At 38.5% G+C, this 20904-nt stretch overlaps 1 protein-coding gene across 2 annotated transcripts in view; it reads left to right on the top strand.

Moving 5' to 3' along the window:
- The first annotated feature begins 896 nt into the window (after positions 1-896).
- Positions 897-20904, top strand: part of LOC127446520 (cadherin-8-like) — a 151689-nt gene continuing 131681 nt past the window's right edge. For both annotated transcript variants that reach the window (XR_007898218.1, XM_051707508.1), the window contains exons 1-2: positions 897-1177; positions 2909-3394. Coding sequence is in view for 1 of the 2 variants with exons in the window: in XM_051707508.1 (XP_051563468.1) it covers positions 3137-3394 (258 nt within the window). In the remaining variant the exon portion in view is untranslated. The remainder of the gene's footprint in view (positions 1178-2908; positions 3395-20904) is intronic.

Raw genomic sequence — 20904 nt, 5'->3', positions numbered from 1 at the left:
TTTAACTGACCACTGTCCAGAACACTCCTGATGCCTATATCGATTTTTGGCCGCTAGAGGGAGCCACTAAAATCGGAGCTCCCGAATGTGATGTATCCAGGCTCCAGATTAAATTATGGCCACGTTTGGTACCTTTAACCACTGTAGAGTCTTAATGCAGTGCATGCAAGCAAGAAACGTGTTAAGATAAGGCACATGTGCCCAGAAGAATGGTGCAGGAGCTGGTATATTTATTTTAAAATATTTCTTAATCTAAAATTCCGATAAATATCGAATGGCAGCATAAAATAGGCAGCATTACATGCAAGCACTGCACGCACTTGTTGATTTAATAGTAAAGAGTTAAATTGAACAGTAAAGCCCATCAATCTCTTTTGCTTCTCACAACATCTGCCAATTTTAATGTCCCATGCACGTGAAAATAACAATTTAGTAGCTCACACAGTAAAATAACAGTCGGGGGAAAGGAGCAGCTCAGTCTCATACTGCAATAATGCAGGCCACAAAGAGTGCCAGTGATACTGCTCATTAAACAGCACAGCGTATAGACTTTGGCTCCTAGTCATGTGAAATCTCATCCAATTCAAATCGCAGGACGGAATGAGGCGGAAAATCAGAGGACCGTCGCACAAGTGTCTCGAGACGCGAGCATTTGAAGCTGGCAATATACTTTTAAATGCATTGTTAGCAGTAGCACAATGCGTTTTGCAAAAAAAAAAAAAAAAAAAAAAAAAGCGTCAAAATACTGCCATAAAAGTTCAGTATTCACAGGGTATGGGCACATGCATTCATGAGGACCTGCCTCTTTATCAGCCCAATGAGCGGCAGAGGGGAGGCTCTTCCCACCAAACAGCTCTTGTCCATCTCTCCTCACTCTTCCACTCAACGAGCCAGCATACCGGAGCTCTCCAACACCCTGTCAACGCCAAGTCGCTAAACTGTACGGACCCCAATTGCTCCCCCACTTCATCTGGCAACTTATTTTGGATTTTTCTTGTCCATATTAAATTGACAAAAAAATAAAAACTAAATAAATAAAACAAATAAAAAAAAAAAAAATTGCCAACGGTTTTCTGAAACAAGTCAGGATTTTTTTTAATTTTTTATATATATATCTGTGTTTTTTCTGTTTCCTGTGAGTGACGGAACGGACGTCCGGAAGATATACTGATACACCGTAAGTACTAAAGATGTATGTGTATGCATGTGTATTTTAGACAGTATGTGTTATTTGGCGGAAGGCGCGTGCATGCGAGTTCATTTGGCTTGACTGAAACAATGCATATTTTCCTTTGATCCTGTTTGCGCTACAGTGATCGATCCGAGAATGAGACAGATTGACTAACCGGTCAGTCTACACCTGCAGACCATATAATAAATTAGTGTAGATGTTGTTCATTATTTGTTAAGCATATCGTTCTGGAATGTCTTTCATCAAATATTTGTGTTCACTTTGCAGAGGAACGTGGCTTGTGGATGCCTCAGTTAGTCAATTTAGGCAAGTCGGTGTGCCGTGTATATTTTTTAAGCAAAGCTACACTGCTTCTAGAGTAGTGTTTTAGGTATCTTGCTTTTTCGTACTCATTCGAAAGAACGAGCCAGAAGGCAATCCTTAATAGTAAGCTAGTTTCTCAGCATCACTTTTTGAGTTAGGAGCTGTCCACTGCTGATGGTGCTGAAATTCTCTTTCCCGCATCGCTTTTGCTCGTTTAGTTAAATAATAACCTGTCTCCGCTCTGTCTGTTGCTTTCTGTGTAGACAGTTCACTAATCGAACGCTACTGCAAACTGAAGTTACTTAGTACGGAGACGGAGTAAGCTGCTTGTTTCAAATATTTAGGCAACTTACTAGCCTACATGTTAATTATTATTTAAATGTATAACTTATAATAGCGCATTTTTTACGCTTTTGGCTTATTACTACTACTAAAGGATTATTTATTGGTTTATCTTGATATTGTTTATATTATTTTCCTTGTGAGAAGATTGAATTCCTTGTGATTACGTTTTTACTTTCTACTGATGACTGGAAACATACGAAATAAGAGATAACAGAGTTCTTCAGAAGATACTGCTTGAAACCATTCAGCTAAATAATCCGGTTTAGTGAATGCAGCTTGTCATTGTTGTATGGTGAACTAGAAAGCAAAATACCCTGGACGTGCAGTTTAATTTTGATTTTGAAGTAACACATAGTACCACCAATATACACTATTTAGCAGAATCATAAGTGCAAAACAATTTTAGTGTTGGTGCAAACTATGTTCTCTCTTCTCATAACCATAACCAATAATTATAAATACCTAAATAATGGTTTATGGGAAAATGTTCTAATTACATTTAGAAGTGTTGGATTTTCAGATTTCAAAATCCTAAAATTTCTAAATCTTTTTGCATGAGTTATTTTGTATACCACAGAATGACATAATATACCATAATTTGGTAACATTTCAAGGGCTTTGAAATAATGTTTGTTCAGAAAAATAAAAAGGCTCATGGGCATGAGGAGACAGTTATACTTCTAATGTACAGTGTTTTTCGTTCTTTCAAATTGCTATGGGTCATCTTTTATTAGCAGATATTTTGCTCATGACTATCTGCTTTTTAGTGGATAAAATGAAATCATTCTCAAAAAATAGTTGGTGTTAAATATGTAATTGGTGCTCAGCAAAGTATGTGGGCACAAGACATATTGTAAACCGAAATAGTAATTGCTCATTCTATGCTTAATCACATAGTTCCTAAAAAAATTCCCATAGTTTGAAAAACATGAGAAGACAAATGTCCTCTGACTTGTTTATTTGCAATTCTGGTGTTACATCAAACTGACTTTGAGACTTCTCTACTTAAGCATGTCCACTTTATTTACATGCATTTGCTGTAAATCTGCATTTCTTTCTCCCCTCTAGATCTCTTACACTGAAGAACCAACTAATGGATGTCACATTTCACTGTGTCTCTCTTCTCTCTGTTCTGGAGACAGATCAGAGTACATCCATGACCCTCCTCACAACATGAACTCAAGCTGGGAGATGCATAGAACAAAAGAGTAACCATTCAGCTGTCTGTCAGCTGGTCAACCCCTGACTTTTGGGAGGGGAAACAAAAGAAAGACAAAGAGAGAAAATTTTACAAAAATGCTAAAACAAGGAGAGGAGATGCAGCGAGATCTATGGACTTCCCTCTTGCTAGTGTGGATTACTTGTGTGCCGTACTCTTCTATGGCTCCGTTAAACAATCAGTCACAAAGTTTACAGTCGGCATCAGCCATGATCCTGCGAAACCGGCCAAGCGAAGGACAAAGAATCCTGAGTCGTGCCAAAAGAGGATGGGTTTGGAATCAAATGTTTGTGTTGGAGGAGTTCTCTGGACCCGATTCAATTCTGGTTGGCAGGGTAAGTAGTCTAATTGTCGGCTGAATATTAAGCTTACTTATTATGTGGAAACATTATTTCTGCTGCCTGAATGCCTTTTTGTAGCACATTTTTCACAAGGTTGGCATCACTGCCAGAGCCTAACTTTCCCACTGATTCAGTTTTCAACTGCTACAATGCAATGGCCAATTAGGCCAAAGGAAAACACAGCTCTGGGAAATCCTGAAAATATTCTGAAACACTTACAGTATGAAAAGGAACTTGAATTTTACAAGTTTAATAAGTTATGCCTTCATGAGTGTTTGTAGTGAGGTGGTATTGATATTAATGGGGTAGGAGAGCGACCTGGCACAGAAGCTGTGTAGAGAGCTCTGTGTCCTGAGAGGACTATAGTCGGAGCAGGCCAAAGCAGCTTGTTGACAGATCACTGCAAGCATGAACCTCAGGAGCCTGACCTGGCACTTTATTTGTCCAACCACTAGCATTTGACTATAGCCAAAAAGGGATGTTTGTTTCTCAAAATCTTTTTTTTTTTTTTTCAAATAGGTCAAATCTTTCTTGTTTCTTGTAGAATATATTATTATAAGACACTGACTGTCCTGGATAACAATATTGTTATCCATGCATCATAATTTGTTGTTATTAAGACAATATATATATATATATATATATTAATTGTATTGTAATGGAAACTTGTAAAAATGTGTTACATTAAGAATTGATTAGCATTGCTGCTCTGATCACTGCTCTGAGCACTAGCCTCACCATCACCGAGGAGGAAAATGTCATCCTTTGCATGTCTAAAATTTGGCAGGGCCTCAGGTAATTAAGGCCCCTTACTTGAATTCTCCGGGTTTTTTTTATTGCCTCCTCTTGCTTTTCAGGCATGTGAATAAAACATGCACTTTCATGTGTCCTTTACACCTGTGTTTTCCCGATATCGGTGTGACACAAAAAAGTCCTTAAGAGTGGCATACATTTTTCAAGAGCTGCAATTAAACAGCCTTTGTTGGATTTTGCCGTAGTTTTTGATCAGCAGAAATTAATAAACAAACACAATAAATTGGCTTCCCATGATGATCTCCAAGGTATAAGGGTGAATAAGTGCGATGCTTTCTGGCTGACAAATCCACAATGCTATACAGCTCTCTGTTGGTGATGGAGAAAGCTGGAAGCGCTCAGACAGCGATGTGCTGTTCTGCTCCGCTGTAATGTGTTGTGCATTATTCAATATCATGATGTATTTGTGCACAAGGTGGCTCTACCTAACTTGGCAGAGAGCAGAATTATTGTCTTTTGGAGGACAGTGCATGGACATTTGAGGTGAATGCTCGAGTGCAAGGGATGCTACACTGTATTGGCTTCCTTGGTGGGCCAGCACTGATTGAACTTCATTTCTCTGCTGTGATGGTTTTTTTTTTTTTTTTTTTCTTGCACCGCAAGGTTAAGTGCTCATGAGCATGCTTGCAGAGCTCCGATAAGTTCCATGTTGCAGTGAGATAGGAAGCCACGCTGTTGAACATCCCTCTTCTCTCTGTCTCTCCCTCTCTCCATCACCAAAGATCTGCAGTTCTCCCTCACTGTGTCTCTCTAATTAAAAAAATGAATCAAATAAGGAGTGGGAGGTGTGTGATTCAAATGGGTCATTCAAATCAGGATGTTTTTATTTTCTTGTCGCTTTTCCTGCCATCTCTGCCAGGCGTGTGGTTGTGGGCTGATTATCAAGAATCCTCAGGCCGAGATTACACTAATTTCATCCTTTAGCTTTTATTACTTGCCGGTCTGATGTTTAATTATACACCCAGCTCCTTTCTTGTCAGTGCACAATCTCCCCTTGAGCACCAGCTGCCAGTTGGAGGAGACGATTAGCATACATGTAGAAGTGGGCATGGCAGGACCAAGAAAGAAAGAAAAAAGGAGAGAGAGAGAGAGAGAGAGAGAGAGAGAGAGAGAGAGGGAGGAAGGGAGAGGAGGAGGTATCTATGGTACATGACAGCATGGTCCTTAATGTTCTGCATGGCCGTGTGTTCTCGATGCTCTGACTCACTGGGCTGAAGATGCAGCTCACTGTCACCTGCTTCAGAAGGGCACGTCAAACACAGCACAACTCATGCTGCTCCTGGTGCTTTGATCTGCTCTGGGCATAACCCCTCTAAACAAGACTGAGCTGATTTAGATGGTCATTCAGTTAAATTACACTTTCTCACCAATATTTTTGGCAGGGGTTTTGCTTTATGAATTTTTACCTCATTTATATTTCAAACAAAGGTATTCATGAATGCAGTTCTTGCAAATCTCAATCAAATCTCCTGCACTAAAAAGACCACACCAAGCAGTTCAGGCTTCATCATTAATGGCTCTAAATCCATTACTGCCTTGGGTCCCCCAACATTGCAATCTATAGCCTCGCCATAGAAAGTGCATGGGATTTCTAAATGGGCTTTCTAACAAAGTACTAGTTGTAGTCCATTTGAATGCATTATGTTTTTACATAAACACTCATAAGAATGAGGGACAGAAAAGAACAAATTGCAGCCTTTGTCCAACAAAGAGTGCTATGGATGTGTTTACTTAAATTATTGTCAGTTTGATTACAGCATATGTCAGTTAGATATAATCTTGCGCATGGCTTTGTTCCCTCCTCATTTGGCTTAAGCGGACTGTGGTGCCTAATCACAACAGATAATGATGGACACCATTCTTCTTTGTAGAGTGCAGATGTACTCAACACTAATAGCATTGCTGTCTGATGTGCTTTCTTACAATACTGTGCTCTTATCTCTGATGGGATTATATGTGGTTGTGGAGAAAAGAGAATGGATAATAAGCTATTCCTATTAAGCAATCTAAGATAAAGAGCAAGATCCCTGGGAGTGTCAGTTTGAATTCAAGAAAATGGCTTTGATTATTAATTCAGAAAAGAAAATGGATATGTGCCTGTGGACATTTGTTTTACTTTGGTATCATCTGGAGAGTATGACAACACTTGAGAGATAGTGTGCAGCCAGACTGTAGATGTGTCCCTTATGTTATTTATTTATTTATTTACTTTTAGAAATTATGTTTTTCACAAGCAAACACCTATTCATTTGATGCATGTCTCCTTTATGCTGTTGTCCGGTGTACTGTGAAGCTGATTTCAGCATTAAAACAAGAATAGCTGCTCATTCTATGCTTTTGAAAGATATTTATAATGGGGGGGGGGGGGGGGGGGTTGGAGTAAATTAAAGAGACACAGATTTGGCCTACTTAAAGGCATGGCTTTATTTTGGGTTTAAATCCATATCAGTGTTTCACATTCTACATTCAACACTAATTAAGCAATAATGCATCCGTGTAAATAAGCGTGTGAGCTCAGTATTATACTCCACCGCTTCATTTAATGCGAGCCTACAACTTAACCCTGAAATATTCATTATGTTATTATTAATTACATTACAAAATTAAATATGAATAACTTTTCTATCAAATATTAATTAGTAGCGCTCTGTCATTTTGAAATGAAAGCCGAAAGAGTGGATTAGTTTCACAGAGCACAATGACTGCAGCCGAGAAGGGATATAAATCTAATGTTGGCCTGCATTAAAGCCTCACTGCTCTAATTCCAAATGAAAATGGCCATTTTGCAGTGGAGGGACATTGTAGAAATGTTGCTTTCAGATCTAGCTTGCTCTTTATTAGTGGTATTTGGATGTGTGCCCTATAGCTAAGGGGGAAATAAAAATATTGTGACAGTTTGAATGTAAGTCAAGTCAAGCCTTTTTTATTTGTATTGCGCCTTTCACAACACGCATCGTTTCAAAGCAGCTTTACAGAAAATCATGCATTAACAGAAAATGAAACTGTAATATCTATAATAACATCATTGTGTAGCTTGATAAAATGCAATTGTGAATTGTATTTAAAAATAAGTAATTAAATAATAATTGTATTTAGAAACCCAGTGAGCAAGCCGAAGGCGACTGTGGCAAGGAACACAAAACTCCATAAGATGTTGGTTAATGTAGAAAAATAACCTTGGGAGAAACCAGGCTCACTGTGGGGGCCAGTTCCCCTCTGGCCAACCTTATGAATGTAATGCCAATATTACTTTATTATGTATAGTACAAGTCATGGTTTAAAATTATTAAACTAAGTAAGCGTTAAGGGTCAGTGTTTAAACAAAGATTTTGTAAGAACTGTAAGATTAATGACTAATGTCTTTGAAGTTCATCCTGGATTAACTGCAGAAGTTTACATAGATGCATTGTCCCTTGTTAGTTGGCTGACAAAGGCTTTTTTTGGCAATTAATAGTCTATGTATTCCATTATAAGAGTGTAGTCCATCATTAGACCAAGGTGATGCAGGCAGAGATCAGTGAGGTGCATCGCAATTCAACCAGCCGGTAATTTCGGTGAGGTCTAAGTCCAAGGTTCAGGCAATGGCATATGATGTATCCCATGTTGGAGTTGGTATCAGTTCATCCTCTGAAGTCCATCGTAATAGACTGAAGTGATGTTTGGCAGGCATCGGCTGCATTTAGTCATCATCACTCAGAGGCACGTAGCAGTGGAGTCCAACACGAAGCAGGAATGGAGCTGGATCCAGCTGGTTCTGGTGATCTCAGGATAGGAGTCCCGAGGTTGAGACAGGGATACAAATAGAATAATATTAGCATAGATGCCATTCAATTTATTGCAGAGTTGTAGATCATGATCAGTGTTTCTGGTTTCTGGTTCCGGCAGACCTAACTAAAGCAGCCTAATTGTGAGTTGAAGGACAAATTAGGTGTATGCCTGGCTAAATAGATGAGTATTTAGTCTAGACTTTATCTCAGTGAGTGTGTCTGTGTCCTGAACAATGTTAGGGAGACTATTCCATAATTTAGGAGCCAAATATGAAAAGGATCTACCTCCTTTTGTGGATTTTGATATTCTAGGAACTATTAACAGGCCAGAATTTTGTGATTGTAATGAACGTGATGGAATATAACGTGGTAGAAGGTCACTTAAGTACTGCGGAGCTAGACCATTCAAAGCTTTGTACGTAGTTAACAGAATTTTAAAATGAATACAAAATTTAATAGGTAACCAATGTAACAACATTAAAATGGGGCTAATATGATCATATTTCTTGGTTCTAGTCAGCACTCCAGATGCTGCATTTTGAACCAATTGAAGTTTATTTATTGAACTTGCTGGACATCCTCCCAGTAATGCATTACAATAATCTAGTCTGGAGGTCATGAACGCATGAATTAGTTTTTCGGCATCAGTAACAGAGAGCATGTGTCGTAATTTACCAATATTTCTTAGGTGGAAGAATACTGTTCTAAAAACATTGGTAATTTGATTTTCAAAGGACAGATTGGTATCAAATATAACACCTAAATTATTTGCTGTTGAAGACGATGTAACAGTACATCCATCGAGAGTCAAATTATATTTTAACGGCTTGTTTTTAGAGGTTTTTGATCCAATAATTAGTACCTCTGTTTTGTCGGAATTGAGTAGAAGGACATTTCTGGCCATCCAATCCTTGATGTCATTGATACACTCTGCTAACTGATGTAAGCAGCAATGAATCCTTGAAACAAACAATCAGTTAATGTTCTCTGTGCTGCCTGTGATGGGGCTTGCTGTTAACTGCTACTGTGTTTTTTTTTTTTGTTTGTTTTTTTTTAATAGATTTTTTTATTATTATTCTTTTTTATTATTTATTTATGTATTTATTTATTTAAACCTTGACACATCGCTGGGAAGCCACTAAACCTGCCCAAGCAATTATACTGAGGAAATGTTTTTATTATTGCTTTAAAAACAGTGGTATAACAAAAAGCCCCTTTCTATTTTCATGGAGAAAGTGTCTCTTTGGGTAACAATTGCATCAAAGTTATTGCTTCAGAGGGTTTCTGGATGAAGCAATGGTTGACTTTTTTATTACTACGATAGTAATATATGCACACTATAAGCAATACTGTGGTTCAATCGCCCCTGGTCACGTTCTGCACTGAGTGTTGCAAGTTAGACCACAGAGCGGTACTTGCCCTGCTCAACCTTCTTGACACCACATAAATTATCTATATTCCTCCCACTGATCAACTCTGGAGGATTACAGTTCTATCTCTCAGCTGTTCTAAAATATGCTACAACTTCTCACTTTCAGGTAGCTGAAATTCACTAATCGCCTAACTTTTTCCGTCAAACACTGCGTTGCAGTAGTCTGTGCTTACTGTTTAATCTCTACAGGTTTTCAGCTCTGCTCTTTAATGCCTGATTGCATATTGCTCATGTGATCACATATGTAACGAGATTATAATGACTGGGTCGGGAGCACTGCTCTGATGTATGAGCTTCCCGGTCCATAGATTCAATCACACAGGCCAAAATGACGCTGGTGTGGCAGACAACTTCATCCCTTGCAGCCATGTGATGAGGGACTTTTTAGAAGATCAAAGGTGCACCTTCTGATCCTTCCATGATTTACCCCTGCCAACACACACTCTGATCTGAGAAGATCTTAGAAGTGCATTAATCTGCATTTGTTCAGGTTAGGAGAGAGGCATCTTGGGTTCTAATGGATATCGAGAAGTTCCGTGTGATTGAAGGGTCGGCGAGTGGACACTAACGAGGGTATAGTGGACTTATCAGTAACCGAAGCAATGAGACACTGGTGATCAACATTGGCCTTTGCATCCATATGCAGCACCTAATCTGAACTGTGATTGGGAATATGCCTCTTGTGATACCGATGGATAGAGAGAGACACTTGTTTTGCAAAGTATTCCTTCTGTGTTCTGTGTTGTATTGTTTGCTGTTTTTTGCCAGTTTTATTGACTTTGAATGGCTTTGAATTATACTTTTGAATGGCTACCAATGGAGAAACATGCTTTTTTTGCCATCATAGGTTGTAGTTCAAACAGGGCTAATGGGGACCTACTACCTATCCAATTCCTGACCCCCTGATAGGGATAGAAAAATGAGGACAGGAATGATGGAGAGGAACAGGATTGGTACACAAACTTGCTTCACTTGTATGAGCACCACAGCACAACTTGTCGGAGAACGTGCCTCAACCATTGGCCCGTGGCTCCAACTCATGAACTGTTTTACTGTTAGCAAATCAGTATCATGACATGATGATGGTTGCACTGCAAGATTAATAATGAATGGCCCAAAGGCTCCTCCATCTCATGTCAATGGCCCTCTCTTTTTCTTTGGTTCACCATTAGATTCAGTGCCTTTTGTTGCTTTCTATTTCACGCCTCTTATTCAGTGTGTTATTTCACTCAAGAGCTGTGGATCATGTAGACCTTTAAAGCCACTATATCATTGCTCTGTGAGCACAGTCGCTGTCTCTCTGTCTGACTGTGTCTCTCTCTCCCAGCCTGTAATAAAACACCAGGCCCCTGCACAGCATCCAGCTGAGCTGTGGGATCACATTAACACTTCCCTGGACCAGCCGGACAGCTTGTCCATTGCTCCATGTTGTTGTCTTTGTCCCCATTAACAAGGTCTGCTTGTGTGTGCCTGTGTGTGTGCATGTGATTGCTGTGTGTACATGTGTGTCTAAACTTGACAGCATATCTTGAGCTAAGCATATTTCCATTACAACACTGGGGTCACGGTACAACTGCAATTACAGACAAAAGGCTTGCTCCATCTGCCTTTCAGCATGTGTTCTTGAATCATTAAATATGTAAATGGCCTAGCAATTAAATAAATAACTTCTGGCATAACTTCTTTATTTCTCTCTCCGATCTCCATTTCTTAAAACCCCTCACAGCATCTCTTCTCCCTGGCTTTTTACACAAAGGTTGACTCACGCACATATGCACATTATATACAGCTACAGCAGCATAATGAGCCAGTGTGGCATAGGTGTGACAACAGCAGAGCACCTTTGCAGTGACATATATGGTCTGATTGCAGTGAGAGTTGTCTTAAATGTAAATCCCACATCCCTTGGTGGTAACAAGTACACAAACATACATACTCGTGTGTACGTGCGCACACACTTTGTCCCTCTGTATCATTTGCCAAAGGGCTCGGGCAGGGAATCTGCATGCAGTTGCCTGCCTCCTCATCGGTCTTTCTCAGAACGTTGTAGGAATCCACAATGAACGCTGTGTAAATGTTTTCATGCAGCGCAGAAGAGGTGGGAACGGGCACAATCCCGCAGCCATCCCGATGAGGAAGAGTGAGATTACACGGGCGGAAAACAGGCAGGCAGGCCTCGGAAAAAAGCCAGATGCAGCCAACTGTACATTCATTCATGCTGTCAGGTAATGGCAGTGCACAGTACTGCATTGCCAGCCACCTTTTCTGTTCATCTCTGTTCATTAAGTGAATAGATGCCATCAGTACAAAGGCTGCCCAACTCGGATCTTACAGTTGAGGAAGAAAATCTATACATTGACGAACCTTTTATAATGGTCTTGCTCTGTGGGCCTTATAGTCACATCCCTTTTAACACCTTGCTATTAGCTCAGAGGCTGCGGTGAATTTTATCTCACTTCTACTCTTTCATTAAATTTGTGCAGCGCAAGTTTAAATAAAACAGCAAATTCAAGAATTTTTGCTATATTTTGAGGGGGTATGAAACACTGATTGTGCTTCTGCCTTGGATTGGCTAGTGGAGATGGCCCCTCTCACCTGGGTACTTCACATACCTGATGTTAACCTTTGTTTGCCAGCAGTCTCTGCATTTTAGCTGATGAAAGAACTTGCGGAGGTGGTGCATGTACTGTAGCTGCTAAATGAAGGCTTTTGGCAGCAAGCCTTGAACTCGGTGTGGACAAATCACTGGAATTAAGCAGTTAACCTTTCCTGTGTCGCCTGGGCTCAGTCTTTCAATGCTAAAGTGTGTTATATGGGCCTTTTTATTCAGCACAGCTTGAGTCTGTGGACTGCACTGTGTATAATCACCTTGCTACACAAACTGTGTCTGAAGTAGAGCTGGGCGATAAAACGATCTCAAAACTGGATCACGATAAAATTTATGTTGATAACGATGATAAGCTCTGGACATTTTTACTCGATATGGATAAATCTAACAGCCTATCACACAGCAGAAATAAACATGACAACAGCCAGTCAGTCTGCAGTTTTTGGCTTGCACGTCAAAGTACACACCCATTTTCTACCACAAAGTTTCAGCTACTGGTGAAGAAAGCTCTGGAAACAAGGAGAAAAAATGAGTGGAACCGGCGAGGGACACGAAAGCGATGGTGAAACCGAACTCGCGCTGTCCTCCAAAGCTGAGGAAATTGTTGACAAAAAAGTTAACACAACGTCAATTATATGGAAGAGGTTTGGATATCTTAAAAACTATGAAGCGCAGATTAAGACGGTCTGCAAAATATGTAGTCGGTGCCAACCAAGATGGGAAACACAACAAACCTTTTCCATCACCTGAAAAGGTACCATCCCAGCAACCACACGAGAGTATGAAAATGCAGGCCCATGTTAATCTATCCACAAGTTTTAGCAGTGCTAGTGGGGCTGTACCAAAACAACAATCAATCGTGTCGTCTTTTGCGGCTATTGCCCTATCAAAAAGGAGCAAGGACATAACAAGTGCAGTTTCATACTTTATAGCGAAAGACATGATGCCCCTGAGCACAGTGGAGAATGATGGGTTCAGGAAACTGATTAAAGTGCTGGAATCCAGGTACAAACTCCCAGGCAGAAAATAATTTTCCCAAACTGCACTGCCTCATCTTTACGAAGAGTGCCGTGGAAATCAGCTAAGGGATGTGATATACTTTGCCACTACCACCGACCTATGATCCAGCTGTACATCAGAGCCATATATGAGCCTCACCATTCATTACTTCGACAAGGAGTGGGCTCTTCAATGTAGATGCTTGCAGACGGCATATTTTCCGTAGGACCATACTGCCGAAATAATCTGCCAGGGTCTGGAGGATGCAATCGCATCTTGGGGCCTTAGCGAGCACCAACAGGTGTGTATCACAACGGACAATGGGGCAAACATTGTCAAGGCTGTTTCACTTAAAGATTGGTCTTGCCTGCAGTGTTTTGGTCACCGGCTGCATCTAGCCATTTGTAAGTTAACAAACACATCTGAGAAAAGAGCTATGCCTAAATGTTAGGTTTTCAGCTCTAAAAAAACACACAATGAGGATTTACAATATATTATAATTGATTTTACAAGTCACATATTGTATCAGTGTTTGAGGCTGTCACTTTTTGTTCATTATATAGATGTACTGTATATTTACACTGGAAAATGTGCAGACCTCCACCAAGGAGGCAGTTCACTGAGGATAGATGGTTAACTAAGTGACGATAAGGTTCAAGGCAACCTAATTTGTATTGTTTTGTTAAGGCAGATAAGCATGTTTGCACAGTTAAAAGTTTACGTTATGTTATTCTGTTTTTGTTAATAAACTATTCTAAAATTTAATAAATTAACCCTCTAGTTTCTCCAGGCTTCAGTCATTGTCGGGATACTCTTCAAGCAGGCAGCATTATCAAATTATATACTGTGATAAATATCGATATTGATCAATATGGAAAAAAATATTGTGATGATATTTTTTGCCATATCCCCCAGCCCTAGTCTGTAGGTATCATGAAGTGATAGGTATGCATGTGCGAGACTAGTCGACTAAATGGTACTGATGCTGCTAGTCGACACTGGAATTACTAGTCAGTCAATATTTTTCCCCATTAAACTCTTCAACATTCTTACACATATATGTTTGACTTTATATTTATTTATTTTTTTACAAAGGATGCACTTAAATTAATGTCATGTTAATGTTTAATTTTAAATATAATTAAAAATATTTAAAAAAGGATCTGAAGAAGATTTACCTCAGGCCACGCGTGCTTCTTCCCTCTGTCACTCGTGGTGTGCAGGAAAAAGTCCCCTCACAAGACAAGCAAAGTAGCTTTGAAAATCACTTCGGTTGTGATGTGGGAAGCAGATTTATGAAATGTTGGCTTGCAAGTACTATGGATGTTTTCACATTTGAGTCATTTTTAAATATGTGTGCTTTGCAAGTTATTTTCCAAGATAATCACCTCAGGTGAGTCAGGTCCCTTTTTCACCGGACCATGTTGACCTGTTAATTTTGCTCATCAAAATGAATGCTCTGAGTAAGTAGCCTATCAAATTAGTATTATAGGCTAGGTATGCCATTTTCTTTTTATTATTTATTATTATTTTTACCCTGTTGATCAATAAGGCTTTTTTCAATGATGTGCAGACTGCTTGACTGGTTAAACTATCTTTTATGTATTCTTTGTGCATGTCATATTATTTTGAACAATTCATTCGTTTTCTAGTTATTTTCTTATTTTTACTTTTTTTTATATTGTAACTTTTATAAGTTAACGTTCTTTACCGGACAGCTGTCATATTAGATCATAAACTAGGCTAATGCACGTGAAATATGCGCAGCTTTTCTGCATATTTTTTCTCTAATAGATTTGTCTTACCTGTTAATTGTTTTCAACAATGTCCTGACTGTTTTAATATGTTAAGTACATTTTACTTGGTGAATTCCATTTGGAACAGGCCTTTAGGTTTGCACTATTGTTCCTGCGCTATTCATTCAACTGTTTTCAGTAAATATGCCTGTATTCGCTAATGTTGATTCAGTGAATGCGTGTCATGTTTTATATTTATTGTACGATTATAATGAAAGGCAAGCACGTCACAGACAAATGCCACTTTTCAGTAGAATGTAGTATCAGATTTGGCTGTTGGAATAGATTAAGTATTTTAAATGCATCATATACACAAACACACAATGTTTTTTGAATGTTTTCTAAGGGTTACTTTTTAGAGTAGTTGACTCCAAAATTTACATTTAATCGTCAATGAATTAGTTGTTTTGCACATCCCTAGTATTATGTATTCATGTTTTTCTTAGGTTTTAGTGTCAGTGGAATTAGCTATTATAATCCAGTGCAGTACTGTCATACTGCACAGGAGCTTTTTGGTAAGCAGGGGGCTTCCACATGACTTGTATCAGTGTTTTGCATACATTGAATTCTGTGGAGTGGAGATTCAGTAGCACAATACGACACTCGGAGTTCAAATTTAATCTTTGACCTAGTTGCCGCTGACCTTTTGAACCGTCAGCCAATGTTTACTGGGCAATTTGCATAAAAAATAAAATAAATAAATAAATAAACACTTCTGTCTTTGCAATGACATGTCCAACTTTTCAGAAAAAAAATAATAATTGTCACATGTTTTTGCCTCACTAATGATTTAAGTACAAAACAACAAAATATTTAAAAACTGTCAAACAATATAAAGTGATGTTTGTATATGTTATTTATGGTTTTCCAAGTTTTGTTTACAATTTGCTACAGAAACAACCAAACTAAAAAGAAATAAAGTAAAAATAAAAACAGCTGGACTGCCTCGTGTACCAATGCAAAGAAAGATAGTAGTGAAAATGCAAGATATTCAAAATGCAATATTCAAGATAGGATAGTTTTACACATTGGAGAAAAAAAAGAAAGAAAAATATTTTTACAAGAATTTACAAATATTAATCTTCTTTCGATTAATCCAGGAGAGGTCCCATGTGGCTTCAAATTGTTTTTGTGAGCTATACTCATATTTCTTTTTATTAAATTTTTTTTTATTCATACATTTTTACCTCATTGTTTCTGAGCATCCAGAAACCTAATTTCCTGAACTAATTTAAATAACTAATTTTCACCAATAACATCCTAAGACCTTATCATAAACAAGTCCCCTTAGTACTTTCTGCAATGTATATATCAAAGTACCTGCCAGGACTTTTTTCCCTTTTAAGTTCAAATACATGTTCTAATGTTTACTGTGCACACCTTGCGCTTTCATGCATTGCAATCTCGTAAAATCTGCAACACTGGTATTGAGTGGGGCTTTAATGCCCCAAGGTGAATCATGTGAAAGCCCCTTCACTGACATAATGCAAGAACAATTGGTTGGGTGTAAGCTTGGTAGTCAAGCAAATTTCTACATCATATTATATTGCAATGATTCAATCCTGATTACTTAAACACATTTTAATTATTTAATTGGTCTATGATATAGTGTCTGTGGGACGCTAAGTAATCCAGTTAGCAAGTGGATGCTTTGCATGGCTAAGCTACCCACTCCCACAGACTGCACCCTGCCCCTGGTGAACTGCAGGAAGCAGGGCTTATTCCGTGCTCTCTTTGCCCATGGAAGCCTAGGAGCCAAACTGGGAGGATAGAGTAATCTTGTTAAGAATGGATGTTGCTATTGTGCTATTTGATGTGTAGTTGGCTATGTTGTTAACTGGGAGCAAACGTGGGCAGGCGAGGTGTAAACAATGGGAGCAGGTGGGAGGAGAGGCCTATTTCTAGATCTTTAAGAACAGCTACCATGCACTTCTTTCTACTACCGAGTTAAAAAATAACAACAAAAGAGGAGGTAAACCCATACTTCTGGTACATTGGGGCATTGCAGCACCTGCTGTTGTTGATGTCCAGCCATTTTGAGAGGAACAAAAGTAACCATGGAGAATCGATTGTCCTAGGATGTCTCAGTGACACACCTGCGAGATTGTCTGGAAACCAGCGAAGTGTGGCTCTGACCTTTATCACAAATGAACTATTTTTGTTTAATGATCCTAGTTGAGAAGCTGGAAAAAGATAATATAAGACTGAGAGAGCAAATGCCTCATGACAAACTCAGGGTACACACACATCCATGGATGCGCACATACACAGATCTGTTGCAAATGGCTTTTCTCACATCTGCATCCAGACAATGTCCAAACATGATCCAAACATGATTATAATGCAGACTTTCAAAAAATTATAATTACCTCTACCAAAATGGAACACATCTTGTCACAGGTCCTGTTGTAATTGTACAAGGTTTTAACATGCTAATGTGTTGGATGGGATTTGCAGACAACATTTTGACTTATTTCAATTCCTTTTCTGTCTTCTTGGCATTGAAGGGTTGCATGAAAAATTCAAGCCGTTATAATATGAGATCCAGATGAATCATGAATCCTTAATGGCTATCAGGCCTGTATAGGCTGGCCTCTGGAATTACACTCAAAGAATGATGGCTTTCTTTGTTCTGGGCCAGTGTGAGTGTGAGTGTGTGTGTGTGGGGGAGGGGGACAGGAAGTGAGAAAAGAATTTAAAACAGTGCTCCATATTGGTTTGTGTCTTATAGTTCATTAGCTTGTGCGGGTGGTGTAAAAAAAAATGTATCAATGAAATGTGTTTTTTTTTTTCCCTCTCACCTCCTACACTAATGTGTAAAAAAAGAAAGATGTCTAAATTATTATGTCTGTAACATAATTACTATTATTTAAGACTTTCTAAGAATCAAGTTCACTTTTGAGACGACAAATTGATTGGTGGCAACATGACAGTTTTCAGTAGGAGGACACACACACACACACATACATGGTGTTGACCAAGGTGATCTATTTGTAGGGGTTTGTATGGACACTGCTTATAGAATAGACACAGATAGAATTTACAATATCACCATACTGTCAGCATCTAAAACGTAAAAGTATTATGTATGTTCTTTAACTTTAGAGATAATAATTACGGAGTGTTTATTTGTAAATAGCATCTGCCACACAGTGCAGCTATTTGCACTCCAATAGTCTGGTGGAACCACATAACTATATGTATAACAAACTAATGATTAGATGTCGCTGCAGTGGCGTGGGTGTAAAGATGGTGTGTGAATGTGTAATGTTGTCCTAACAACTGTGGTTCAAATCTGCCTTTTGTCCCACTCTTTTTCCCATCTGATTTCCTGTTTCCACTCCTAATATTACTTAATATATTATTTTAATACTACTTAAAATAATAGATAAAAAATGTATATAAATGTTGATTTTATCACAGTGATTTGGTCACGGAGAATGTCGGGGAGTGCAGAAAAGGGTTTTGATCTGGAGGCAGGGTCTGTCGATCACACTTGTTCCCACATGAAACCATGGTTACTGTAGTAAAACCAAGGTTATTTTTTCTAAGGTAAGGTTAAGGTTAGGTTTAGGGGTAGAGGTTAATATATTGTGCCTGTGGGACTCTAAATAAACACAATAAACACACTGCGGGGATGCCCATACTGTATGTTAGTATTTAAATATGGGTGCAAAAAGTATCTGACACTATTTGCACCAGGGTGCAGTTAGTATCCACCATTATTTGCACCAGGGTTGGGGTGCAAATCATATCTGCTACTATTTGCACTTGGGTGTAAATAGCATATACCATTATTTGCACCAGGGCATCTGCCTAATATTTACAAATCCTCTGAAGACTAGTCGAACTGGAATTGTCAGAATCTTTCCGAGGGTTCTGTTGCAGTGTAAGTTGTGTAAAAACTCAGACACAATCCCCTAGCCTTCTCTCATTTATCAGTAATATCCTGAGAAAGACCAACTATACTGTATGTATACAGTAAATTCAATCCAGATTAAACTGATAAATGCAAAGTTATTTATTTTTTATGGCTGAATTTCATCATCAGCAAAGCTTAACAAGTATGAAATATAAGTGAAACTCTGTCAATGTTGTGACGTAAGTTAACCTGTGTTTCATTTATTTACTTATTGAAATGGTTATAATGGCAAGGTAAAAGTGTTAAACTATAATAAATATAAATAATAGGCGTTTTTTATATTATTATTATTTATAAGGCATCATAGGATTAGTTCACCCAAAAATGATAATTCTCTCATCATTTACTCTGCCTTATGACATCTCAAAATCATATGACTTACTTCTATGGAACACAAACAAATATATTTTGAAGGATACAAGATGTCTGTTTGCCCATACTATGCAAGTCAATGTGGTCCAAAACTTTTAAGCTCCAAAAAGGACATAAAGACATCATAAAGGTAATCCATACAACTTGAAGGGTTTAGTGCATGTCTTCTGGAGCGATACAATCGTTTTTGGGTGAGAAAAAGACCAAATAGTAATTCCTTTTTCAAGAAATCTTGAAATCTACAGTCTCCGTGGTGTGATCATCTACATCTACAGAGCTCTTGTATTATAATTATTATATCTCCTTAATTATAAATACAATAAAATCAACCTATGAATTACATTAAATCAATATTCTATCAAAATTTATACATATCTATAAAGCTGTAAATATGTAAAAGGGTTTATTCTTTAGATGCTGTCCATACAGTGATCTTGAATGTTTCAGTCTATCCAAATGTGCAAAAATGTATAGAACCCCATTTTACATAAGAATGCCTACGAATACAAATGAAATGCTGTGTTGACACATATTGTGTAATGCCTCAACATGTATAATTTCATTAAAGTGTCAGAGAGTTTATTTTTATAATGGTTTTTAAAATGGTATGAGGTGTCAATTGTGTGTCCTTGCTACAGGAAATTCATATGTGTGCACAGGGCAAGTGGTTAAATTCTTACGTTGTTTGACTGCCTTTTTTTATTATAATGCATTATTGAATTCTCACACACATACACACACTCGCAGACGAGCACAAACACATAAGTAAACCCTGACATGCAATCACACAGTAACATGAACACATAAGCGGAGACAGATGGTGTAGCAGAAATTCCCAGCCAATAACAGATCCATGATGTCATGCCAAACATTACAGGTGCGCACATTACTAATGCAAGGTCACTGTCATGCTGTTGCTGGATATTTTTATTTTTGTGGAGGAAACCGAAAACATGTCATGTATCCTTGTTCAGGCTCTGCAAGCTTTATGATTCAATATTTTCAAGGATCCTGAAATGAACCACACTTAGTCAAAGGGGATGACCCGGCTAGCCGACTGTACTCCACCGGATCGATGCAATCTCACATTGCCATATTTCAGTCCATTTCTCTGTGTCTGTGTGACACTTTAATAGCAATTCCAGGGTATGTTTTCCAGTTCATGAAGGCATTTGTGTGTCAGTGTGTGTTTTTTTTTTTTTTTCAGCCTTTAACTAAAGATTGCAGTGAAATGGGAATGTGAGTGTTGCTTATCAGCTGGCTGTGGACATGTGCCTTGTCTACCGCCAGAAATCTATTCTCAAGACAGCCCGCCCATGTGACCTTTTTCTTTTGTTAATACATAGTGTTTTAATAAATACTGTGCAGATATCCCAGGCTTGATAATTACTGCGCTCCTGCACACCCAGCCTCTTTATTAGTTTCCTGACAATAGGCTGTCTCGTCAGCCACACCGCTGCAGAGCCAGGAAACGTACTTCCCCTGCATCTCTCGTTCGTGACCTGAAATGAATCAGATAAACATTGCTGTCCCCCTGACATCTGAATACCGGTAATAAAGCTATGAACACATGATTTAAAACATCACTCATGGATAGAGCTTAGTTTCAAAAGCATCATTATTTTAAGCTTTACAGATGTTGTATCTTCAGAATTAGTGTGATTTTTGCATGATGGAGATTAACTGCAGTTATCTGTGAATGTTTCTGCCTAATAATTCACTTTCCCTATCTGTCACTCACTCAACGTTGTGTCGATGTAGTGACACTAGGGGTCACTCTTGGGAGCCCCAAATA

This window comes from Myxocyprinus asiaticus, chromosome 1, assembly GCF_019703515.2.
Source record: "Myxocyprinus asiaticus isolate MX2 ecotype Aquarium Trade chromosome 1, UBuf_Myxa_2, whole genome shotgun sequence".
In the NCBI taxonomy this organism is placed as follows: Eukaryota; Metazoa; Chordata; class Actinopteri; order Cypriniformes; family Catostomidae; genus Myxocyprinus; species Myxocyprinus asiaticus.
Note: the sequence above shows the minus strand (reverse complement) of the source record. Positions and strands in the feature narration are given on the sequence as shown.